The sequence below is a fragment of the Muntiacus reevesi genome, chromosome 10, assembly GCF_963930625.1.
Source record: "Muntiacus reevesi chromosome 10, mMunRee1.1, whole genome shotgun sequence".
Taxonomy (NCBI): Eukaryota; Metazoa; Chordata; class Mammalia; order Artiodactyla; family Cervidae; genus Muntiacus; species Muntiacus reevesi.
The window spans coordinates 42,242,411-42,268,140 of NC_089258.1; the positions used below are offsets into that span (position 1 = coordinate 42,242,411).

Consider the following 25,730-nt stretch of genomic DNA (forward strand, 5'->3'; position numbering starts at 1 on the left):
ATGCCTACGGGGTAAAGTCCTAGCAGAGTAATTTCTGAGCAGAAGGGTGAGTGAATGTCCAGTTTTGATCTACATGGCCGAATTTCTGTCCTGGTAGACCAGGGTGGTTTGTGTTCCTGACGTGTTAGAAACATGTTTTGTTTCTGTACATACTCATCTGAAGAGCTCAATAATAAATATGTGGATTTTTTTTTCTGGATTTAGAGTCAGAAACTATTGTCATACTATTCATTTGTATTTTCCTTCCTGGAGGGAAATTTGTTATTTCTGTATATTCTAAATACCCTTTGAAAACAGTGTTTTATAACTAGTAAGAACTACTAGCAAGGTTTACCTGCTAACAAGACTGACAGTGCTTTTAGAATCATCAGAAGTGAGACTGGGCCAGAATTCAGTCCATGTTTGAAAAAGCAACCAGTTCTAACTGGTCAGCACTGCTGCTGCTGGCTTAACCTAAGGCCGTGCACCATCTTTATGGTCTGCACGTTTCTTTAAAAAGGAAAGGAGACAAAGCGTGCAGTCGGATTGAATTGGTTCTACTTATTTTAGACGTCAATAGGCAGAACGAGTAGAAAACCCAAGCAGAACCGTCTGCTAGGCTGGAGGATGTTGATTCCGAATCTGTCTCCCGCGGCAGCTCGCCCGGCGTTTGTGATCCAGCCCCAGAACACAGAGGTGCTGGTGGGGGAGAGTGTGACCTTGGAGTGCAGCGCCACGGGCCACCCCCCACCGCAGATCACCTGGACCAGGGGCGACCGCAGCCCCGTGCCCGCGGACCCCCGGGTGAGCATCACCCCGTCCGGTGGCCTCTACATCCAGAACGTGGAGCAGGAGGACAGCGGGGAGTACACCTGCTTCGCCTCCAACACTGTGGACAGCATCCACGCCACGGCGTTCATCATCGTCCAAGGTGAGGCCAGTCCGCGTGGAGCCCCGGCTCCCTGACCCCCCTGGCCTGCCCTAGAGCGGCCCTGGAGCTCCGCCGATCCCCCCATCCCAGAGCCCGTGCGTCTTCTCCCGTCCCCGAGCCTGCCGAACCTTCTCCTGTCCCCGAGGACCCTCCGTGGGACTGGAGACACGTTTATTTTCCGCCTGCAGGCATCAGGCCGTCAGGGCTCTATTTCTCTGCTGTGTTCTCCATGTGAATGTGGGTGTGCGTGCCAATTCACTGCTGTCTAGAAGTTTGGCACACATCTTGGAATTTCCTTAGGGTTGATTTTTGAACTCTGAGTCTGAGAGTATATGTAGTTCTAAGACTTAACATTGTGTATTTTCAAAGTCCTTAACTGGCTAGAATGAGTTTATGAATAGTTTTAAAGTTTAATTGCAAAGTGGGACTTTGGTTGACAAGTGCTAGGACGGCACAGAAGTGTGAATGCAGAAAAAGAGTTTTCCCTCCTGTCTCCCCATCAGCTTTTCCAGCCTCCGGCGGAAGCAGAGTCACTAAAGTTGGTGCCTTTTACTCTGTCCTCTGGCTTGCTCTTTGCACGTGTGACTGTGCAGTCATGTTGTTTGGTTTTGGTTGTGGCTGTTGTGTGTGCTAAGTTCCTTCAGTTGTGCCTGACTCTCTGTGACCCCATGGACTCTAGCCTGCCAGGTCCTCTGTCAATGGAATTCTCCAGGCCAGAATCCTGGAGGGGGTTGCCACACACTCCTCCAGGGGATCTTCCTGACCCAGGGATTGAGCCCCTGTCTCCGGCGTCTCCTGCATCGGCAGGCCATTTCTTTACCACTAGCGCCACCTGGGAAGTTGGCTTGTTGCTTTTATAAAAATGGAATTATATTGGATATATTTATTCTGTAATTTATTTTTGTCTTTTTCACCCAATAATAATAGCATGACTCCTGTCACCGCACACAGTTGCACTAGATAACATTTTACCCATTTGCAAATATATTTGGTTTAGGCTGAGGAGATGAACCTGGGCCCTTTGCAGGAAGCAAGGCTGGTCGTTAGGGAGTTCTGTGCTGTTAGATTAATAGTCTCCGCACACATGAGCGTGTGATGCTGAGAAGCACCCGAGGCGTGGTCTTCTTCCTGCTCTGCATCCTTTCATTCTCTGGCCTCTTCCTCCCTCCCTGGGATGCTGCACCAGCAGGGGGGTCCTGATGGGCCCTGGGTGAAGGGGGAGGGCTCACTCCGGGAAGGAGACTGACTTTGCACCCAGAGCTGTCCCCTGAATGCCTCGTTTCCGCGTCTTTTCCTCTGTAAGCGCTTCCTCAGTTCACCGTGACGCCCCAGGACAGAGCTGTCATCGAGGGCCAGACGGTTGAGTTCCACTGCGAGGCAAAGGGCTACCCGCAGCCCGTCATCGCCTGGACGAAGGGAGGTGAGTGGCCACCAGGGCAGCGACCCGCGCTGCCTCCCCTCGCTCCCTGGGGCACAGTGCCCTGGGCAGGCCACAGCAGTGGAATCAGAACGTGACCCAGTGCCGTGGCGTGTCCGGGTGGACCTGTCCTCACCGAGGACCAGGGCGGCAGGCCTTGGGGCCAGTGGCTCCAGGCTGGACCCGGGGATAGCAAGCTGCTGGATCCTTCCGTCCCTCAGTCAGGCCTCTGCCTGGCCCCGAGGCTCCATCTGCCACCCCAAGGAAGGCCAGGCTCCTGCGCCTGCGTACCTGTCGCTGAGAGCGTGTCCCCGTCTTGCAGGGAGCCAGCTGTCGGTGGACAGGCGCCACCTGGTCCTGTCGTCGGGGACGCTGAGGATCTTGGCCGTCGCCCTGCACGACCAGGGCCAGTACGAGTGCCAGGCCGTGAACATCATCGGCTCCCAGAGTGTCGCCGCGCACCTGACCGTCCAGCCCCGAGGTAGGCGGCGGTCCCCACCCTCCCCCAGGGGACCAGCCCTGGACTCACATCCTGAGACCTTAGTCTAGCCCGAATCGTCCATGCCCGCTGTGGGGCCTGGTCCTGGGGGCGCGGGCCTGGCGGGCTCCGACAGTTCAGTGGGCCGTCTTCCCCTGCTAATTTCTTCCCCTGGCCTGGGGGACGGGGCCGGAGGCTCTGCCTGCAGAGCGTCGATGGGGCGTGGGGGCCTGGTCTGATCGGCCGACGGGCCCAGGGTTCCCTTCCAGCCCTGAGGGGCAGGACGGTGGGTGGCCCGTGAGTGGGGCTGTTAGCTGGTCCCCTCCCCGCTGCCTCATCACCGGCTCCTGGGGGTTGAGGCCTTGGACTCACATGCAGGGCAGGAGCCACGTGGACAGGCGGGCCGCTGCCCTGAGGCTGCTGCTCACGGGGAGGCTGGCAGCCCAGAGGTCCTGTCTGGCTCCTCGGCAGGAAACGAGGTCGCGCACGGCCTGGCCCCAGCGAGGGCGCTCGGTGCCCCGGACCTGCCCTGACCGGGGGCGGGGCCTCTGCTGCGGACCTTGGGCTGCCTGGGTTCTGCGCGTGTCAGCCCCCGTTCCTGCCTTGCAGTTACCCCAGTGTTCACCAGCGTCCCCAGGGACATGACGGTGGAGGTGGGCAGCAACGTGCAGCTGCCCTGCCGTCCCCAGGGCGAGCCGGAGCCCGCCGTCACCTGGAACAAGGTAAGGGCTGAGGCGTCCAGGCCTGCCGGCGCGGGCAGAGAGCCAACCTGAACAAGACAGACTCGGGACATTCGCCCGTACGTGTCCTTCTTGGTGACAGAAGCGAAAGCGTCCCTCTTGTTAGGTCCTTGGTCCTGCAATCACTGAGAGATTTTCCGGTGTCCCATTTCACTGTGGTGTTCTTACTGAGCCCAGCACAGAAACGCTAGTCTGCGTTTAACTATAAACAAGTTGTTTAATACAAGACACGTTCCTGGAGGTCGTGAAGTGGTTCCCTGGGAGGGAGGCGGGGTCCTCGGGGCCTTGACGCCTCTGCCTCCCTCGCTTCCTCCTCGCCCTGGGAGGTCCCCTGCCTTCCTTGGTGACACACCTGCCCTGGCTGCTCCCACACGCTGGGTGCCCCGCTCTGCACCCCCAGCCCAGCACACGTCCCACGAAGGTCACCTTTGGTGCCCCGGGATCCTGCAAAGTCCCACAGAGCGAGGTTTGTGTCTTAAGCTTTCTGGGTCTTTTGCAGCAGGCAGGAGGGGTTCCCGCCCTTGAATCTGCAGCGGGCAGGATCGTCCCAGTGTCTGGGGGGTCTGAGAACAGCCGTCAGGAGGGCTCCATTCGCGAGGCCCCAGCACGTGGTGCCCCGCCCCCAAGAGAGACCCCTCGGGTCCTTGGTCTGATTCTGCATCCTCTCCGTTTATTTTGCTCCAGGATGGGGTTCAGGTGACGGAAAGTGGGAAATTTCACATCAGCCCCGAGGGGTTCCTCACCATCCGTGACGTTGGGACCGCAGACGCTGGCCGCTATGAGTGTGTGGCACGGAACACGATCGGGCAGGCGTCGGTCAGCATGGTGCTCAGCGTGAACGGTGAGGCCGCGGAGTGGACGCCCCGCGAGGTCGGAGGCCGTTAGAGGACAGGGCACATCCACTTTGCAGAAAGGTCGGCGTGGCCCAGAGGCACAGCTGCCCCGCCCCCCCCGCCCCGCCCCAGGCTCTGAGAACTCTGTGGCTGCACGCTTGGAGGGCCTCCTCCCGCTGGTTTTGTAGCTGGTTTCGTGGTCGCCCACGCCCTCCGGAGTTCTGCACCATGTAATTTGCAGCCACCGTTTGGCAGAAGCGCAGATGCAGCTCCTGCTCTGAAGGAGTCGGGGCTCTTCGTTCTGTTTTGTCTGTCCTGAGCGCATGTGGCCTCGTGCGGCCCTGGGGCGTGCTCACTCTCCATCTGAAACCCCCGCGAGGGCAGGGACCGTCCCCTTCCCTGGTCCTGCCCCAGGGCCTGGCGGGCCCACTCTGTGCTGACTGGGAGTGCTCCTCCACCATCCCAGAGCTGCAAACCTCAGATGTGCCCCTCGGTTCTGAGCAAACAGGGTAAAATGCAGGCCTGTGGCTTTTCATAGGTCTTACAGCTCCACCCGGACCTGCACTTGGCAAGTGGAATTTTTTTTTTCCCAAGCAATAGTCATAGAAAAGTAATTCAAAAACACATTCATGTAACTTAAAAAAAAGGGTAAAGAAAATTCACTAAAATGTGGTTATTTTGGAGATTGTGGGTGGAAGGTTATTTTTATATTTCATGTGTAACTAATTCATGGTAAAGCAATGTTATTTTTCAAGTATAAAAGAAATGGGAAAACCACCATTTTATACATGAATGCCCCAGGTGGTTCCTTGAGCATATGGGCACATCTGCACGTCTCTTTTTTTTTTTCTTTTTTCTTTTTTTTAATGTTAAATGACCTTATTTTCCCATTATATTAGACTGGGGTGATTATAAATTAAATCAGTGGATTTCCTGATTTAAAAACAAATTCAACTTAAGTTGCTGGTAATAACGAAATGTTAGGTGATAAAATTATGTAAGATTGTCCTGTCTGTTTGTCTGACATGTGGCATTAGATACATAAAACCTATAAAAATATTAGGTTCTAAAAATTGCCTAATTCGGGGGGCTTCTGGTTCAAGATGGCAGAGTAGAAGGACGTGTAGAAAGATGTGGGCTCGTCTCCTGTGAGGACACCAGAATCACAACTAGCTGTTGAACAGCCATTGACAGGAGAACACTGGAACCCCCCAGAAAAGATACCCTGTGTCCAAAGACGAAAAAGCCACAGCGAGATGGTAGGAGGGATGCAAACACAATCAGATCAAATCCCATGCCTGCAAGGTGGGCGACCCACAGCATGGAGAACAATGATACAGAGAAGTTCTCCCGCTGTTGGGAAGACGCTGAGCCTCACGTCAGGCTTCCCGGCCTGGGGGTCTGACAAAGGGACTGGGTGTCCCCGGGAGCCTGGCCCTGAGGCCAGCAGGATTTGGTTACAGGACTGGGGGAGACAGAGTCTAGTCCTCGAGGTCACACACAGAATGTTGTCTGTGCCAGGATCCGAGCAAATGGAGCAGGGACCCCACAGGAGCCTGACCCAGGCTGCCGGCCAGTGTTGCAGGGTCTCCTGTGGAGGCGTGGGTCAGCAGGGGCTCCTCTCAGGGACGGGGGTCCTGGCAGCAACTGTCCTGGAAGGGACCCCTTGGCGCCAGTCCCCATGGAGGTCACCACTGACCCTACCATAGAGCCTGTAGACCCCAGGCCGCTCGGCTCACAAGGCGGGGTCAGTGGGTAACTGGATTACATTTTCACTGAGCAAGACCCAGTTTTTCCCAGCACCAGTCCCTCCCATCAGGAAGCTTATATGCGCCTCGTAGCCTCACCCACCAGAGGGCAGACGGAAGCAGCAAGAAGAACCGCAGTCCCGGAGCAGCTAGGACCAAAACCACATCACAGAAAGGTAACCGTGATGGAAAGGTTCCATCCCAGATGAAGGGATAAGATAAAACCCCAGAAAAGCAACCAAATGAATTGTAGATAGGCAACCTTCCAGAAAAAGAATTTAGAATAATGATACTGAAGATGATCCAGGATCTCAGAAACATAATGGAAAAGATGCAAAAAATGTTTCCCAAAGACCTAGAGGAATTAAAGAACAAACAGAGATGAAGAGTGCTCTGGAAGGAATCAGTAGCAGATTAACTGAGGCGGAAGAACAGATAAGTGACCTGGAGGACAGAATGGTGGAATCACTGCCACAGGACAGAACACAGAAGAAGGAATGAAAAGAAATGAAGACAGCCTGAGACCTCTGTGACAGTAAATGCACCAACATTTGCATTATAGCGGTCCCAGAAGGAGAAGAGAGAGAGAAAGGACCTGAGAAAATATTTGAAGAAATAGCTGAAAAATTCCCTAATGTGGGAAAGGAAATAGTCAACCAAGTCCAGGAAGCACGGAGTCCCAGGCAGGCTCAACCCAAGGAGGAACACACCGAGACACACAGTAGTCAAACTGACAGAAACCAAAGATAAAGGTAAAATGTGAAAAGCAGCAAGGGAAAATGACAGATAACAGATGGGGAACTCCCATCAGGCTGTCAGCAGATTTCTCAACAGAAGCTCTACAAGCCAGAGGGAATGGCATGATATATTTAAAGTGATGAAAGAGAAGAACCTGCAACCAAGAATACTCTACCCAGAAAGACTCTCAGTCAGATTTGATGGAGAAATCAAAAGCTTTCCAGACAAGCGAAAGTTAAGAGAATACATCTGTACCAAACCAGCTGTGAAACAAATGCCAAAGGGATTTCTGTAGGCAGGAAACACAAGAGAAGGAAAAAGACCCACACAAAGTAGAGCCCAAACAATTAAGAACGTGGTCATGTTATGCATTGATTGTCACATGTACCGATAATTGCCTTAACCGTAAATGGATTAAAGGCACCAGGCTGGCTGGGCGGCTGAGGACGTGCGCACAGATGCACTTCTGCATCATGCTACTTAACCCTAAACCCTGTGCAGTTTTTATATTGTTAGGTTGATCATGTTTCCTTTAGGACTTGCAATTATAGTTATCTTTTGTTTTTTGTCTGACTGTTGATTGTGAAAACCGATAAACATTTGTTGCTATTATATTTTTGCTTTTTACAGTAATTATATCACAACTGGTCCACAGAAAATAATAGAATTCTATATCACTGAAACTACCATTTAATAGGGAAACTTCTGAAAGTGAAAGTCACTCAGTCGTGTCTGACTGTTTGTGACCCCATGGACTATACAGTGCATGGGATTCTCCAGGACAGAATACTAGAGTGGGTAGCCTTTCCCTTCTCCACAGGATCTTCCCAACCCAGCGATCGAACCCAGGTCTCCCGAATTGCAGGTGGATTCTTTACCAGCTGAGTCACAAGGGAAGCCCAAGATTAATCACTTTTTAAAATTCAGATGCGTAACGGAATTATCTTGGAGTTTTTTGGAAACTGCAAATGCCCAGTATCGTGGCTCTTCTCCAGGGCTCGGTGTGATACTGGTGAGCAGCTGGACTGGGCTTTCACTTTACCTCGTTTGTCTCCCTTTTCCTGTTTCACGGTCAGCGCCCCCGCTTCAGTCAGCTTACACTTCTTCACTTTTTCCGTCTGCTGTTTTTTTTTTTTGGCCGTCGTTCTCGCTCAAGCCTTTATGAAGCATACTAGAAAAGCTTTTGTGTATATGTATATTATGTTAATATAGTATTTGTTTTGGAAAATTCATGAGTTTTTGCCTAGCTGAAAAAATTATGACATTTTGATTCGACTCATTTGACTTCGTATGAAGAGAATGCAGATTTCTAATTTATATTCACTCAGAAACTTTGATACAGCTCCGTGTATTTTGGCCTCTAGTATTACTGCTAAAAGTGATTAGTGATTTAAAAGTATTTGAATGAGACTTGAAACTTCTATTCCAATTCTGAGAATATGAAAAAATACTGTATTGAGAATGCTGTTTTTCAGGCATCTGCTCAATGTTATGTGGCAGCCTGGATGGGAGGGGAGTTTGGAGGAGAATGGATACATATGTATGACTGAATCCCATTTTGTCCACCTGAAACTACCACACATTGGTTTTTTTTTTTTTTTCCCCCCACACATTGTTAATAAGCTGTACTACAATACAAAATCCAATTCAGGCTCTATTTGAGATCAGTGCCAGGAGGGGGTACACCCCGAGGAGGGGGTGCGCCCGGAGAGGGGGTGTGCCCGGAGGAGGGGTGCGCCAACCGCGTGAAGGCAGCATCTCACCAAGGGCATTTTCAGCCATGTTGAGTTTTCTAGAAGGCTTGTGTATTCTGATGGAAAAATTTACTGTTGAGTTTGTTAAAGTGCATGTTGTGGGTGACATGTCCTGAGGCATTTTTAAAGATAAAAGCTTGGTTGGAACAAAACTTATTTAGCAAACTAAATGCTAGAAAAGTGAAATGCTACTAAGTGAAAAAGGAGTGAAGAGAGGACAGTGGGAAGGGAGCTGTAACTTCAGAGGAAGCAGGTTCAGGAGCCGTGTGTGTGCGCGCGTGTGCGCACACGTGTGTGTGTGCACGTGTGTGTGCACGTGTTGTGTCGTGTGTGTGAGCACAGCGTGCTTGCACACAGGCTGGCTGTAGGATGTCTGATCCTTCTGTGAGGGTCAGGACGAGGGGCAGCAGAGCCTCTGGAGGCGAGTGGGCCGAGGTCCAGCCGCGGGCGGCCTGTCTGTCCCTCGGCAGGAGGCATCGCAGCATCCACCCACCGGTGGATAAAGCCCAGCAGGGCAGGGCGGCTGCTCAGTGGACCTGAATCGGCCTCCCCATCAGCTGATATTTTGCTAGAAGAAGTTCGGAGTTTTCAGTTGCAGCTTCTTTGACCCTTTGTGGGGAATCCCGTGATTTTAAAGCATCTTTCATGCAGAGTTCTGGTAGAGCTTGTGATAAAGAAGCTTAAGTTTAGAGGGAAAAGCAGAAACAGCTCTGGAGCAGCGTCCGCGTTGCGGGGTCTGGTCTTTGTTCTCTGACCCGTGTGCGTGTTTGCTGGTTAACCCACAACCTCCTGCCTCCTAGTTCCTGATGTCAGTCGGAACGGGGACCCGTTTGTGGCCACGTCCATCGTTGAAGCCATTGCGACTGTGGACAGAGCCATCAACTCCACGCGGACACACTTGTTTGACAGGTACGTGCAAAAGCAGTCAGAGCTGTGACCCACGCGTGGGCTGGGTTTACAGAGGGCGTGCAATTCTGCACCAAGTTCTTACGTGTCTTCTGTCCTTAAAGCAGTGTTTTAATTTGAGAATCATGAACAGCGTTGTGTTAACTTCTCTGGGGGCTGAGATAACAGAAAGGTGTGTCCTTTCCAAGCAGAAGCTGAGCTGTGATTCACAAATAGAACATTTCAGAAAACTTTTGACTCATTCCTTGGGCTTGTTACTCAGTGAGTTGGCAAAAACAAAGTATTTCTTAAGCCATTCATGCGTTTGCTCATCTTGGCAACCCCCAAGTGTTTTTGCTGTGTTTGAGTTAAAATAGATTATCAGTGTTTTTTCAGTTGACGTAATGAATTATTCATGTTTAGCATCTTTTGGTTTTGTTCCTTTGCTTTGTTGCCTTCCACGGAATAAGTAAGGTACGGCGCTTCGTGTCCCTAGAAATGTAGCCGTAGAAACAGGTAACCGCGGTGATTCTTGAGTGACGTTTGTTCTCGGTCGTCTGTCCCACTCTTGCCTCCTCGCCCCGCCCGCCCGCCAGCCGCCCTCGCTCCCCGAACGACCTGCTGGCCCTGTTCCGGTATCCACGGGACCCCTACACGGTGGAGCAGGCCCGGGCCGGGGAGATCTTTGAGCGGACGCTGCAGCTGATCCAGGAGCACGTGCAGCACGGCCTGATGGTGGACCTCAACGGAACCAGTCAGTACCCGCGGCGCCACCCCCACGGCCCCTTCCCGGGCAGGTCCAGCCCGCCTGGCCCCGCGTCTGTGGCGAGCATCGTCACCGCGGTCGGCCTGAGCGGGGACGGTGCTGTGGTTCTCACAGGTCTGGTGGGAGAGCCGTTGGGGACGTGGTGTGTGCTCAGCTCGGGGGGCCTGCTGGCCCTGCGCTCCGATCGTCAGGTCCTCTGGGCAGGGGGGAGCCCCGGGAGGCCCCGGGTCCCGGTGAGGGGAGCTAGGAAGGACGCTGGTGGAGCCTCAGCAGGTGCTGCGTGGACGCGGGGAGTCACGCCACCCTGCCCCTGCCCCTGGCATGCCCCCCGCCCCGTGAGGCTCTGTGGGACCCGAGGGGGTGAGCACCCAGGCAGCGTGTGGAAGGCAGCGCTTCCCAGGCTGGCTCTTGGGCTCAGGACTGGGCTTCCTCAGGGCAGCTGTGACCGAGCCGGGGCCACCCTAGCCTTCTCTCTGGGAGGCAGGAGCTGCCAGACTTTGGGGTCTGAGCCCAATGCCGGATGCCAGCTGGCTCTGGGAGCCCAGCGCCCTGTCCCTTCAAAGCTCCTCTGGCGCAGCCCAGCTCCCCGAGCATCTGATCGCCTCTCCCCCAGCCCGAACAGACTCACCCCCGGGTCTTCCCTGCCCTTTGTGTGGGTGTTTAGGACCCTGTCCTCTGCAGAGGGGCTCTGGCTCCCCTTTCCTGTAAGTCCAGGTCTAGTCAATTCTGCTGGGCTCTGAGATGCTCTGGATGTGTCCAGCCGTGTGGGGAGCGTGGGTGAGCATGCAGCCCTGGGCGTCTGGCCCGGGAGGGCCTGCGGCAGGAGCAGGCGCTGGTGCGTCAGGTCCGCTCCTGCTGGAACCTGCTCACCTCCCTGCCTTTCCCCTCCTGGGCCCCCGCAGGAGTCGGGTCCAGCAGGCCCAGCCCCGGGTCGCTGAGCCGCGTCTCCCGCCCCCCCGACCAGGTTACCACTACAACGACCTCGTGTCCCCGCAGTACCTGAGCCTGATCGCCAACCTGTCGGGCTGCACGGCCCACCGGCGCGTCAACAACTGCTCGGACATGTGCTTCCACCAGAAGTACCGCACGCACGACGGCACCTGCAACAACCTGCAGCACCCCATGTGGGGTGCCTCGCTCACCGCCTTCGAGCGCCTGCTCAAGGCCGTGTACGAGAACGGCTTCAACACGCCGCGGGGCATCGACCCGGGCCGGCGCTACCACGGGCACCCGCTGCCCATGCCCCGCCTGGTGTCCACGGCCCTCATCGGCTCGGAGGTCGTCACCCCGGATGAGCAGTTCACGCACATGCTCATGCAGTGGGGCCAGTTCCTGGACCACGACCTGGACTCCACGGTGGTGGCCCTGAGCCAGGCCCGCTTCTCCGACGGGCAGCACTGCAGCTCGGCCTGCAGCAACGACCCGCCCTGCTTCTCTGTGGCCCTGCCGCCCGACGACCCGCGGGCGCGCAGCGGGGCGCGCTGCATGTTCTTCGTGCGCTCCAGCCCCGTGTGCGGCAGTGGCATGACGTCGCTGCTCATGAACTCTGTGTACCCCCGCGAGCAGATCAACCAGCTCACGTCCTACATCGACGGCTCCAACGTGTACGGCAGCTCCGAGCACGAGGCCCGCGCGGTCCGCGACCTGGCCAGCCAGCGCGGGCTGCTGCGACAGGGCATCGTGCAGCGCTCCGGCAAGCCGCTGCTGCCCTTCGCCACTGGGCCGCCCACCGAATGCATGCGGGACGAGAACGAGAGCCCCATCCCCTGCTTCCTGGCCGGCGACCACCGCGCCAACGAGCAGCTGGGCCTCACCAGCATGCACACGCTGTGGTTCCGCGAACACAACCGCGTGGCCGCCGAGCTGCTGGCGCTGAACCCGCACTGGGACGGCGACACGGTCTACCACGAGGCCCGCAAGCTGGTGGGTGCCCAGATGCAGCACATCACCTACCGGCACTGGCTGCCCAAGGTGCTGGGCGAGGCGGGCATGAAGATGCTGGGTGAATACCGCGGCTACGACCCGGGCGTCAACGCCGGCATCGTCAACGCCTTCGCCACGGCCGCCTTCCGCTTCGGCCACACGCTCGTCAACCCCCTGCTGCAGCGGCTGGACGAGGACTTCCGGCCGCTGGCGCTGGGCCACGTGCCGCTGCACAAGGCCTTCTTCTCCCCCTTCCGCATCGTCAACGAGGGCGGCATTGACCCGCTGCTCCGCGGCCTGTTCGGCGTGCCCGGCAAGATGCGCGTGCCGTCCCAGCTGCTCAACACGGAGCTCACGGAGCGGCTGTTCTCCATGGCGCACACGGTGGCACTGGACCTGGCCGCCATCAACATCCAGCGCGGCCGCGACCACGGCATCCCGCCCTACCACGAGTACCGCGTCTACTGCAACCTGTCGGCCCCCCACACTTTCGAGGACCTGAAGAACGAGATCAAGAGCCCTGAGATCCGGGAGAAGCTGCAGCGGTGGGTGTGGGGGCCGCGGGGGCGGGGGGCGAGCTCTCGGGAGCCGAGGTTCCGTCCCTGCCGGCCGAGCCCGGGAGGGTGGGGTGGAGTCTGGAGCTAGAGATGGGGGGCTGCTGACTGCACGCACCGGCCCCAGGTGCTGGCAGGACGATGAGTCCTGAGCCCTGAGGCTTGTCCACGTCCCCAGGGTCCCTGCCCACCGTCAGGGGGCAGCTTCAGCCCTTCCCAGGAGAGACGTCGCCGGGCTGGGGGGACAGAAGTGTGAGGAGACGTGCTGCACGGGGCAGGGTCCCCGGGAAGCCCTGGGCAGCCCGTCCTCCCGGGGGCAAAGCAGCGGCCCAGCTTGGCCTCGTCAGGCCTGCAGAGAGGGGCTTCCCGCCGTGCCGCCCTGCTCCCCAGGCCCTCTGCGTCCAGACGGTGCAGTGACCGAGCTCTGCAGAACCACCACCCTCTCTGCTGGTGTCCACCTGGCTCCTCCAGTCCTGTTTCGTGTCGTTCATTTCGGCGTTTCTGAGCTGGTCTCTAGTGGAGGTGACCACCCACAGGGACCCCTCGTAGCCGCTGGTCCGCTGGTCACTGCGTGTGCAGTAGGTTCTCTCAGGTTTGAAAGAGTCGTTTTAGAAAGAAAAAAAGATACTTTGTTGAAAAGGCTCACTCTGGGTGCGCTCCGGACTCTCCTGTTCCGTAGAAGCTGGGCTGCTGGGCCGCTGGCTCCTAAGTCACACGCTTAACCCTGAGGCTCAGCCGTGCTCCTCTGGGGCTGGGCTGGTGCCTTCGGGGCAAAGTGGCGCCTTACTCACGATTCGCTGCAGGTTGTGAGTAACTGGGCATCGTCATCTGCTAAGCTCAACGCGTTCCAGCCTTGGTTTAAATCACACTGTCAGGTGGCCGGGTTCGCAGACAAACACACTCCTGTCCAAGACCTTGCGTCACAGGGCTGCTCAGCTCGGGGATGTGGATGGTCTGTGCCTTTCACGCTTGAGCATCCTCTGTTGTTCTCGTCCAGACGGACAAGGTCGCTTTCCCAGTGTCTGTCCCTTGCCCAGCTTACATCACCGCCACGCGAAGGACCTGCTCTCCAGCCCGGCCCTGCTGGGGGTCGGGGGACCCGGGCCAAGTGCGTGACCCGCCCACCCGGGGGTCCCAAGTCTCCCCTCCCCCGCGTCAGGCCCGACTCAGAGTGGGAGAGAGAGGGGTGTCCCAGAGGAGAGATGACGCAGGACAGTGCGTCCCAGCCTCAGCCCACGAGCCCGTCGGGAAAGTGGGGGCTATAGACGGAGCTTCAGGAGCGAGTGCTCCCAGCTGTGATAGTGGCGTCTGATCAGATCTACCTCCAGCAGCCTGGAGTGAGTGGAGAGCGACCTGGGCTGCGGGCTGTGATCGGGCAGGTGCCCTGTCTCTGGGTCTGCGCCCCCAGCGTGGGGGCCTCCCGTGCAGCCCGATCGTTCAGGTGGGGACAGACGGGGGAACTCCACCTAGGAACAGGGTGTCCCCTCTGAGAAAACCCCCCTCAGGCAGAGAACAAACTCGCCTGGCTCTGTCTGACGATTTCCATCTGAACCGAAGTTCAGTGTGAAGGTCCTTGAACTTGGGGCCGTGAGGGCGGCCTCACACTGACCCCACTCCCGAGACCACGAGCGGCTCTGCAGATGGCCCTGCCCGCCCTTGCCCAAGGTCAGCATCCCGGGTCCGAGGAGGTGAAAGAGGCGTCTCAGTTATAGGACGCGTAGGACTTGGAAGAGGTTGGCGAGAGAGCTTGTTCTTGACTGTTTAAACCTTGCTGACTTCGTCTTTTGTACAGTGTGCATTCGTAAGTGGTTTCCTCACAGGAAATACATTTTCAGTGTTGGGTAGAATGCCAGCATCTTTGAGTGTGTGTCTTCAGCTGTTCGTAGCTTCGTCTTCCCGTGCATCTACGACGGGAACTTTGGAAGGTTTACTCTGAGACGTCAGGTTGTCTCTGAGTGGTCAGGAAGGTTTGGTTTTCATTTCCTTCCCTGTGTTTTCTGGGCTTCTCTAAACTTTGTATGATAAATATCTCGTGTGTGTATTTTATCATGTGTGTATAAACAGGAAGCAGGAATGTTTCTTTAATACACGACTGACAGATGCTTTAAAGAAAGAGCTGGATTGTCATAGTTAAATGAAGGTCTGAATCACGTCAAATCGTGATGGAGAACAGCATGAGGCCTTTTCCATTCTTGCCGTGCTCCCCACCACGTCAGGATGGCCGGGCAGTCCAGGGCGCTGCTTCGGTCACAGCCTCCCCTGGAGGTGTGTGTTCTAATCCCACTCCTGACAACATGCGTCTTGGGCTTCCCTGGTGGCTTACACGGTAACAGATCTCTCTGCCATGTGGGAGTCAGTCCCAGGTTCGATCCTGGGTTGGGAAGATGCCATGGAGGAGGGCATGGCAACCCGCTCCAGTGTCCTTGCCTGGAGAATCCCGTGGACACAGGAGCCTGGGGTCGCAGAAGGTCAGACACGACTAAAGCGACTAGCTAGAGGAGGGAATGGCAACCCACTCCAGTATCCTTGCCTGGAGAATCTCATGGACAGAGGAGCCTGGCGGGCTGCAGTCCATGGGGTCGCAGGAGTCAGACAGGACTGCGCTACTAAGCCACCAGCACCACCTTCTGACCAAGTCCTCTCGGGAAGGAGGGCCTCGCTGTCCTGCTATCTCCCTGGGTGCTTTCCCTGTCTGTCTGTCTGTCTCTCATGTCTTCTCATAAGGGGACTGGTCCCATCGTCGGGGCTATGCCTCCTGCACTCGGGACCTCCCATAGACCCCAACTCCAAACACCATCACTTAGGGCTCTAGCGTGCAGGTTTGGGGGAGGGTGGAAGCCCGGTCTGGGCTTTCGGGTGACTCAGCAGTAAAGGATTTGCCTGCAGCGCAGGAGATGCAGGAGACGCGGGGAGTCAGTCAGAAGGTGCAGAAGTTGGTCTCTGGGTTGGGGAGATCCCCTGGAGGAGGGCATGGCAACCCACTGCAGGGTCCTTGCCTGGAGAACCCCACGGACAGAGGAGCCTGGTGGGCTGCAGTCCACGGGGTCGCAGAAGGTCAGACACGACTAAAGCGACTAGCTAAAGAAGGGAACGGCAACCCACTCCAGTATCCTTATCTGGAGAATCTCATGGACAGAGGAGCCTGGTGGGCTGCAGTCCACGGGGTCGCAGAGGGTCGGACGCAACCATGCGCCTGGCGCTCCCCGGGCCCCGGCGCTGAGTCTGAACCTCCGCTCCATCTCGCAGGCTGTACGGCTCCCCGCTCAACATCGACCTGTTCCCGGCCCTCATGGTGGAGGACCTGGTGCCTGGCAGCCGCCTGGGACCCACCCTGATGTGTCTGCTGAGCACGCAGTTCAGGCGCCTCCGGGACGGGGACAGGTAAGGCCCCAGGAGCTCGGCGGGTGCCCCGTGCAGGGGTGTCCCGGACAGCGGCAGTGCTGGCGCGGCAGTGACGCTGCTGCTCTGGGTGTGGACTTCTCGTCTCTGCGTTTTGGGTCGCTCAGAGCACTGTCACCACAGCACGTGACGCTCACGTCTGTGTAGTGAGTGGAGCTGAGCGTGAGGATGGTCTTAACCGGCCCCTGGGGCTGCGGCCTCGCTGGCTCTCTCTGACCTCGCTCTCGCCCCGGGGACGCAGGCTGTGGTACGAGAACCCGGGGGTCTTCACTCCTGCCCAGCTCACCCAGATCAAGCAGGGCTCGCTGGCCCGCATCGTGTGCGACAACGCCGACAACATCACGCGTGTGCAGAGGGACGTGTTCCGCGTGGCCGAGTTCCCCCACGGCTACAGCAGCTGCGACGAGATCCCCCGGGTGGACCTCCGAGTGTGGCAGGACTGCTGTGAAGGTGGGCTCGGGTGCCCGTCCGCCCCTGACGGCTGGATGGAGCGCGGGCTGGGGTCAGCATGGCCGGGGAAGCAGGCGGAGACGGGGGGGCCCCGGCGGGGGAAGGCGGTCAGCCCTGAGCATCCACTGGGCAGTGCTGTGGACCCTGAAATCGGTGAGTGACGGCGACGAGTCTGTGAAGCCACGAGACAGGAGGTAGTGTGAGGGCTAAGGTGCTCAGTCAGAGAGACGGAAAGCAGAACGTTGATGCATTAAGTGCCCTGTTTCCCTGGAAACCGCCCGCGTGTCTGCGTTTGACAGCCTGCCTGTTATTCGTACCTGCGGCTTCTGTGGTGGCTCCGTGGTAGAGAGTCCGCCTGCAGTGCAGGAGACTCTGGTTGGATCCCTGGGTTGGGAAGACCCCCCGGAGACGGAATCGGCTGCCCGCTCCAGTGTTCCTGCCTGGGGGTCCCGTGGACAGAGGAGCCTGGCCTGGTGCCTGTGGCCCAGGGGGTCGCGACACAGTTGGACACGACTTAGCGACTAAACAGTGCGATATCTGAGCCTGCAGATAAAAGATGAACAAGAAGCATGTGAAAGCGCGTCAGACACACGTTGAGTTTTTTAAATGGGTGCTGTGTGTCCTAAATGCCTAGAGTAACTTGTGTGTGCAGAGAGAGGTGCTGTAAACACTTCTGAGGAAGCGAGGGGCGATGGCAGGCACCCGCAGGCCTCTGGGAGCCCGAGAAGCCCGTTTCTGGATGTGCGGTCCAGGTTGCTCAGGGGCCACTGTCCCCCTGCAAGCCTCCTGCTCTGCATTCTGGGTCGTGGCTAACCTTGACTGCACATTCTCGTTTGAACATAGTTTTGGCTTTATTCAAACTGTGATCAGAGGCCCAGGAACCGTTGCAGCGGGGAAACTCTGCGGGCCCATTCCTGAGGTGAGATCACGGGGCCGCAAGCCTGGGGTGGCCACGGGTCACGCAGCCATGGACGAGGTGGCCCTGAGCCCCGGCCTGTGGCCCGCCATGCTGGTGGACGCCAGATGCGGAATCCAGTTTGCTCTTCCGTGTCTTCTTCCTGAAAAAGTCCTAGCTAGGTCACTGTCATTAGTAACTGGTCTTAATTCGCTGTTCTTTTCGTTAGTAAGTATTGAAATCTGGGTTGATACACACTCTGTGTGTGGGTGTGATGGGAGTCTTTGTGGCTTCTCCTCTCTGCCTGTATACGATGTACGTATAATGCATAATATATAATGTGCTAAATATATATGTATGTGACAAATGTGATTTACAATGTTGTAGAATTCACTTAAAATTTGAAGTTTTGCTCTGTATATGCCCAAGTTTGCAAAGCATTTAATTCTTATTTTTATAGCTCTTGGGAACTTGGGAACTTGTTTTTCTTTCTTAAAAAAAACTTCTTTGACTGGTTTATTAAGGTTGCAACAGTTTTCCACATATATGGCAAAGAATTTCATTTTTGTGTTTGCAGAAAGCAGTTCTATTTGAAAATCATAGGGAAAAGTCAGTTCTTTTCAGATACAGAAACTCCATTTTCTGATGAAGCTTTAGCAGACTCCCTGAGGCTGTCGAGGAAGGAATGAATTCAGCTTTGCTGTTTTTTTGCCCCCAAACCCAAGTCCTCTGAGAGCCTGAACCCTGATCCAGACTTGTCCTCTGTCCGTCCCCAAGCCTCTTCAGCTGGACAGGCAGAGATGGAGGTGCTTGACGTAGCTCTGCCCTCCTTTTATCTGGATTCTTCTCCTCTTAGCTATCTAGCATAGCCCTGAGGTGACACAACTTGAAGAACTGCTTTACCAGCTTTATCTGTTTTTTTTTAGTCCAAAAGTCATACCTAAAAAGTAGCAGGAAAAAGAGTTCAGTTTGACAGGACCAGATGTAGATTGCTGTTGAGGTTTCACTTCCCTGAGTGTGAAAGGGCCGCTCGACACAGCTTTGAGCTGCGTCTCTCAGTCATGTTTTTGTTTAGTCCAAATATGGAACTAGCGCGTGTGGGAAACCCAAGAAGCTCCATCTGGGAACATCTTTTCCTTTCGATCAAAGTGATGAATTTCAGCTTCTCTGTGGGCTGATGAGTCATAGAGACGAATACACACCCGTGTTCCATTTTGAAATAATTGTAGAAGTTACTGAAACAGTACCAAGGTCTCCTGGGCGGGGAGGACGGCACGAGTGTGCTCCACTGGGGGGCTGGGCTGTGCTGGGGGAGCAAGGGGGTCACGGGCTCCAGGCCCCTCGCCCAGGGCAGTGGGGAGGCGAGCGCGAGGCGCCTCCACCCGCTGCAGTGTGAGCGCCTCTAGTGTCCTTCGGGACGGATGTTCTTGCCCAGACGTCCTTGATGTCCTTCGTGAGAGTCGCCGACCCTGACGTGTGTACGTTTTGTTCACAGACTGCAGAACCCGGGGCCAGTTCAACGCCTTCTCCTACCACTTCCGAGGCAGGCGGTCTCTTGAGTTCAGCTACCAGGAGGATGAGCCAGCCAGGGAGACAGGGCCCGGGAAGGTGCCAAGGTACGTCTGAGCCCCTAGCTGGCCCTCGGGCGTGCGGGGCGCCCTGTGCATCTGCCCGCCCACGCGCCCCTCCCTGCAGCCCGGGAGCCCACGCCAGCGGCTTCATCCCTGAGCGCCCCTTGCTTCTCCTAGCAGAGCCGGGAAGCCCCGGGCACCTCCCAGTAACGCCACGGATGCCTCCTTGGAGCAGCCGCAGGGGCTGGGGACCAGCGACTTCCGGGAGTTTGTCCTGGAGATGCAGAAGACCATCACGGACCTCAGGAAGCAGGTGGGCAACTCCCGACCCCACCCCCCGGCCCCGACCCCCACCCTCCAGTCCAGCCTGCGTGTCTCCCTCCGTGACTGTGAGGAGAGTGATGTTGGGGCAGCCCTTCGTCCTCAGCCCTGGAGCCTCAGCGAGGCCACGTTTCTCTCTCTGCTTTCGGTGTGGCTCTGGCCAGGCCCCACGGAGCTGCTCTTGGGCTTCCAGGACTGGGGGTCCTCGGCATGAGAAGGGGCGCAGGGTCCCCTAGGACGCTGCCTAGAGCAGCCACGGAGCCCACACTCCGCTCGCGGCTCACCGTCAGGGCCGTGCAGAATTCACGCCTTGAGTCCTGCCCAGAGCTGCCCCCCAGGGATGCCAGTTAGACCCCTGCTCCCAGAGGCGTGGGGTTTGACGGAGGTCAGGTCCCCGTGGATGGTGGGGTGGGGAGCAGCTGCACATCAACGGGAGGGTCCTGGGCCCGTCCCCGGGGTCTGCAGACGGCGACACCACCCACGCCAGGGCACACGCGGGGGCCTCCGTGTGCGTTCAGGTGGCGGGAGTGGGAAGTGAGGTGTCAGGCTGAGACGTCCACAGATCTCAGAAGGTCATGCTGAGGGGGGTTTCTGATGTTGGAGGCCCCTCCCGCCTGTGGGAGCTTCCATCCTCAGCTCGGGGGACGCAGCGTCTTCTGTTCAGCCCCCGCAGCCGCTGTGTGTCTGCCCTGCGGCGTCTCCTCTGCCCGGGGCGGCGGGGGGGGGCCCTGGGTGCTGGCTGCGGCCTGGGCAGGAAGCACCCCCTGTGCCTGGAGCCGGAGACGCAAACCCAAACCCCCTGAGCCGATGGCACAGGCCGTCCCGAGGGCCCAGCCGTGGGGGCTGCACCCACCACAGGATTGGTGCCTGCATCCTTGCGGCTGGACCCCCAACCCCCGGGAGGGGGCGGCGGGCAGGGCGGGGGTCAGACCACTCTGCTCAGACGCCTCGGGCTGCCCAAGGACAGGAAGGAGGCGGGCGGGGCGGTGAGAGCCGCCCCCACCCCAGCGCCTGTCCTGGGCCTCGGTCTTAGTGGTCGGTCGGGTGGGGCTCTCCCCTCTCAGGTGCCCCCGAGGGAGACAGGCGGGGCTGTTCGGCAGTCACGACCAGGGCCCAAGGGCCCCCAGCCTCCGTCAGCCCCTCAGCGCTGCCCCCAGGAGGGCCGATGCGCCGTCAGGCTCCAGAGCGGTCTCAGCCCAGCACTGCTTTGAGAAGCCGCTGAGAATGTTTCTGTTGCCCATACCTGCGCCCACCTCCTCTTTGCTCCTGCCTGCGGGTCCTCTCCTCCTCTTTAGGCACTGCTAAACCACATTTCCAGCCCAGGCACTCCTGGCCTCAGACACGGGGGTGGTGGGGGCCTCAGGCGGTTGTCATGCAGGTTTGGGACACACTTAAAGCTCCAGGAAGGGACTTTGGGGTCTCTCTCGGCCCCATCGTCTCTTTCGGGTATGGGGTCTCTCTTGTCCGTCCTGAGACGTCATCTCAAGTGGCGGAGTGGGAGTGGGCGCTGAGCTGCGTCCGAGCGCCCCGGGCATCTGCTTTGCTGCAGATAAAGAAACTCGAGTCTCGGCTCGGCACAGACTGCGTGGATGCAGACGGCAGCTCGTACGCGGACGGGGCTGAGTGGACGCGGGATCCCTGCACCACCTGTGAATGCCGCGTGAGTGTGCGCCCGGGCAGGCCCCAGGGATCGGAACTCTCAGCTGTGGGATCCCCTCCCTCTTCCCTTGGGAGCCGGGACTCTCCCCCCAGAACTGTACGTAAAGGTTGATGGGGACCCCGCTCCACCTGCTCAGCACGGGAGTGTCCACACGAGTGAGGAGGGGCAGATCCCTGTCTCCAAGTGAGTGGATGGAGTGGGCAGTGGGGGCCTCGGGGGCAGGCCTGGGGGTGGCCCTGCCCTAGAGGAGCTTCGCAGTAGAGTTGGGAGCCAGCTGGGGACGGGTCTGTCCCCCTGGGCGGGCAGAGCAGCAGTTCGGCATCCCTGGTTTGGACACAGCCCTGCCACCCTCCTCCATAGGCAGCCTGGTCAACATGCAGGGACGTGATCCCCGGGGCCCCCGAGGCGAGGCTGTGCAGGGGGCTGACAGCCTGGGGCCTGGGGATGGCAGGGGAGCCTGCGGAAGGAGCAGGGTGTCCGTTGTGGAGGACAGTCAGTCGCCGTTTAACCCCAGAACCCCCCAGGAGGCCAGCCCAGCGGGCCAGGCACAGCCAGGGCAGCTCCCAGGGCTGATGGCTCTGTGCTCTCCCCTCCAGGATGGACAGGTCACCTGCTTCGTGGAGACTTGCCAGCCAGCCGACTGCCCAGCGCCCGCCAGGGTCAGCGGAGCCTGCTGCCCCGTGTGCTCCGGAGACTCCACGGGGAAGCAGCCCTGAGCGTCCACGAGCCTGGAGCTTCTCCTGGCCCCGGGAGCTAGGCCGCGCAGGGGCGGGGGCGGCGAGGCTGGGACGCGGGGGCCACGGCTCGGGGCCGTGCAAGCTCGCCCGGGGACCCCCAGCCTGAATGTTCACCGGCCTGGGCGTTCACCGGCAGACCGCGGGGCAGACACGTGTCCTGACTCGATCTTAAGGTTTCTCAGGTTTCTATTTAATTTTTTTAATGAAAAATTGGTGCTACTATTAAATTGCACAGTTCAATCATTTAGGCTCCTAATTGATTTCACCTAGTATCACCGTTTCTTCTCAACTGAAAGTTAGTCCCGCTAGGTTCCGGCGCCAGGAGCCTGCAGAGCGGAGCCGGCGGCGGAGGGACGCAGGATTTGAAAGAGAATCCGTCCCTGGCAAACAGAACAGTCTGCACGGACGTGGGGCGGCAGTGCGGGCGGCCAGCATGGGCCCCCGCGCCCCCTCCCTTGGCCCCTGCCGCTCCGCAGGCCCTGCCGTGCCCCGCCACCTGTGACCCCCGACTCCACGCGGCCCGGAAGGTTTGAAGCCGCTGCGCTCCCCCATGACCGGCGCACACGCTGCCGGGTGTGGACCAGGCAGGACGGCGCCCCATCCGCACCAGCATCGCCCACGGCCACGCCCGCCCTGCTCTGCCGCCCGGCTTCACCCGCCGGAGTCCACGGACGAGCCACCACGCTCTCGATCCCTGTTCCGACGGGAGGAACGCACGTGTCGGGGACTTTCTGACTTCAGGTTGTGAGAGTCCGTTCAAAAAAAGCAGCCGGTCCGTATACCTCATTCGTATCTCTGCCGCGTGTGATGTTTGATGAAATTTCATGTATGTTTTAGCTTTGGATATGGCAGAAACAGCATGCCCACGCCGCTCAAGTTCCTGTAGGGCTCAGTGAGAAACAACTTCCATACCTCATGGCCTCTGTCTTTTTACTCGACCGGAACCTCCTGTTTGGTTCCAAATGCAAATGGTCTGTGTTCTGGAAAACAGATCCCTGGATCTCCTGCTCTGTTCTCGGAACTGAGTGTCCAGCGAGAGCCGGGCCCTGTGCTTGGCGCAGGCATGGTGCCCGCCCGCGCTTCCTACGGGAGACCCTCTGGGACCCCGGCCGCCTCTGTCCATGTGGGCGAGTCCAGAGTTGGTGGTACCGTGTGGAGCCTCTCATGGGCGGGGAAGAGGAGGCAGGTCTCCAGGCGGCGTCCAGCAGGTGCCGGGCACTTTGAAAGCTGGGTTCCGGCCCAGCCCTCCTCCTCCCCACAGCAGGAGACCCCAGTGCCTGCGGGGCTGCATTCCAGCCGGGGGGCTGGCGGCGGCTTTCCACACGGGCGGCTGGACTTGTGAGCACACATCACTGGTGATCGGATCAGTACAAGCTCCAGTGTTCCCGGGCACAGGAGTTCTCTTCACATAGCAGGGCAGACGGGGTAGATAATCAGGCCTTGGCACCCATCTCTGCAGACAGGAAATGGTTCACTTTGTCTGAGGTGGATGGTTACGTAAGTTGCTCAGGTATGAGATCCCACATTCTGGAGCGTGTGGAGTCTGAAGGCGCCCGAGGTTGAGCGGCGGCCTGGCGCAGAGGACGCGGGGACTGGGGTGGCTTTGCCTAACGCGCCGGGTGGCCGTTTGAGTCACCGGGAAGCTCTGCGGCTGGGGGTGGACCGTCCGCGCCCTCCAGCGGCCCCCGCGGAGGACGCAGTGTGTACATACTCACTGGCCCTCCTAACCAGATGTTTGCCAGCGGCAAGTGCCTTTCTTCTGTTCATTGTAATCAGCCCGTCACCAAAGAGACGTTTGCACTATGTAACAATGCCTTTCAGTTCCAATAAACGGGCCACATTTCCAAACAGAGCATGGGTCTTCCTTTTGTGAGCCGATCGGGAGGCAGGTCCCCGAGGGGCTGGGCCCTTCGTAGAGAATCGGGAAAGGGGGAGGGGAACTCGGGGATACTCAAAGAGGACTCATCTCTCCTCCCCTAGCTGGGTGCTGTCCTGGGGACAGAGCTGGCCTCCTTGCTGAGAGTCTCGAGCGGGTCGGGGTGAGCTCCCAGGAGAAGGCTGCAGCCCCTGCCCCACCCCCCGACGTTTCTGGCTCTGTGGCTGGAAGTTCGTGGTTGTGGACAGCTGTCTGGCCCGTGGTGCCCTGGGCCCAGGCGGGATACAGGATGGGGTCCTGAAGGGACCTGGAAGTCACATGAGGGGTCTTTACAGGAACATCCTGACCATTCATGGAAATATGAGAAAAAAAATAGATCAGGGGAAGATTGACATTTTTAAAGTTGCCAAATCTTTCAGAGCTTTAAGAAGACCCCTTGAACTTTCATAGTCGCGCTGAGCCCGCGTCACTGATGGTCTCCTGGGGTCTCATGGGTCATAGAGGGGGGTGGGGAGAGGGCTCAGCTCTTTGTTCCAGTGACAGATGTCACGTGACGTTTCTGTGTGAGGTGAATATACTTCCCTGCACGTGCGCTTGGGTGTTTCAGGATCGCCAGGAGCTGGAGCCCCGAGACTCGGGTTGGGTGGCTGCAGAAGGGCGTGTGGGTGAAAGGTTGACAAACGCTGGTCGAGGGGGACGCGGGGGCTGGACTGTGGGCCTGGAGCCCACCTGGGCGGACGTCCCCTCGCTTCCCCAAGACCAGCCCCGTGCCAGCCGCGTGCCCGCCGCCCCAACGCGGCCAGGGCTGAGGCCCTGGCCCTGGAAGGACAGCAGGCTGAGCTGGGGGGTGAGGGAAGAGCCGCCTTCGGCCCGGTTCTGAGCAAGCCCAGTGGTGGGGCGCGGCTCCCACCCCGGGGCGTGGGGCATCTGGGTTTCACGGTCCACGCCGCTCGCCTGGAAGCTACCTCAGCCCGAGGCTGGTGCCTGCGCGATAGGGGGTCAGCTCACTGGCCCAGCTGAGCTCAGCATCTCCCCACCTGGCAGTCACCAGGAGACAGATCAGGCCCCTGCCTGGTCAGTGGTTGACGCAGAGCCGAGCGCCATGTGCCATTTTAACGGAAAGAAGGTGGATGCTGTAAAATCAGCAAAAGTCATTCGTGTCTTGCTTTATTTTTATTTTTTGTATCTTGCTTTAGAAAATAAGGAGAGAGATTGATATAAAAAAACCAACAGGGAGATTAGATTACAGGCGGAAATCGGAAAGAGGCACATGAAGGGCTTTTTAGATGATCATGAAAAGTGAAACAGTGAAAGTGCTACTCACTCAGTTGTGTCCAACTCTGTGCGACCCTGTGGATTGTAGCCCGCCAGGCTCCTCTGTCCGTGGGATTCTCCAGGCCAGAAGACTGGAGTGAGTTGCCATTCCCTTCTCCAGGAGATCTTCCCCACCCAGGAATGGAACCTGGATCTCCTGCACTGAAGGCAGATTCTGTACAATCTGAGCCACCACGATAGCCCTTTTCCTTTATCCTTGAGATTATTATGACAACATCTAACTTCCTGATCTTGGTGGTTTTCATGAGTTTCTTTATAATAATTTATTAAGCTGTCAATTCACTTTTAGGCATTTTTTGCATATTTTATTTCGTAATAAAAATCTGAAGTCATTAGAAAGACTGCAGTTTTCAGCAATTTCAACAACTGGGGAGCAGGGATGTCTCTGTACTTTCAATTTTCTTATAAGCCCAACATCTCCCTTAAAATATAAGGTCTTCATTTAAAGAAAAAGGAGAATGTATGGAAACATACCTAGTGCCTTCTTAAAATATTTGCAGCTATTTCCTGTGGGGAAAAATGTGTGCTCAGGGCCATAAATGGGGCTTCCCAGGTGTCTCACTTGTAAAGAATCCGCCGGCCAGTGCAGGAGACGCAGGTTTGATCCCTGAGTCGGGAAGGTCCCCTGGAGGAGGGCAACCCACTCCAGTGTTCTTGCCTGGAGAAGCCCATGGACGGGAGGCTGGCGGGCTACAGTCCACGGGGCCGCAGAGAGTCGGACACGACAGTGGCTGAGCACA

The 25,730-nt window shown here is 57.6% G+C and overlaps 1 protein-coding gene across 2 annotated transcripts in view; it reads left to right on the forward strand.

The window, feature by feature from the left end:
• The window catches only part of PXDN (peroxidasin), a 66,937-nt gene extending 43,306 nt beyond the window's left edge, over positions 1–23,631 (forward strand). Inside the window, exons 10-23 of one of the 2 annotated variants that reach the window (XM_065947497.1) lie at positions 638–910; positions 2,214–2,330; positions 2,650–2,808; positions 3,415–3,527; positions 4,230–4,386; positions 9,419–9,527; positions 10,100–10,257; positions 11,234–12,737; positions 15,993–16,127; positions 16,387–16,595; positions 18,986–19,106; positions 19,239–19,374; positions 20,932–21,042; positions 21,639–23,631. In XM_065947497.1, coding sequence (XP_065803569.1) covers positions 638–910; positions 2,214–2,330; positions 2,650–2,808; positions 3,415–3,527; positions 4,230–4,386; positions 9,419–9,527; positions 10,100–10,257; positions 11,234–12,737; positions 15,993–16,127; positions 16,387–16,595; positions 18,986–19,106; positions 19,239–19,374; positions 20,932–21,042; positions 21,639–21,758 — 3,422 coding nt within the window. In that variant the 3' untranslated portion in view covers positions 21,759–23,631. The remainder of the gene's footprint in view (positions 1–637; positions 911–2,213; positions 2,331–2,649; positions 2,809–3,414; positions 3,528–4,229; positions 4,387–9,418; positions 9,528–10,099; positions 10,258–11,233; positions 12,738–15,992; positions 16,128–16,386; positions 16,596–18,985; positions 19,107–19,238; positions 19,375–20,931; positions 21,043–21,638) is intronic. The other variant, XM_065947498.1, reaches the window with a different exon arrangement.
• Positions 23,632–25,730: the final 2,099 nt, after the last annotated feature.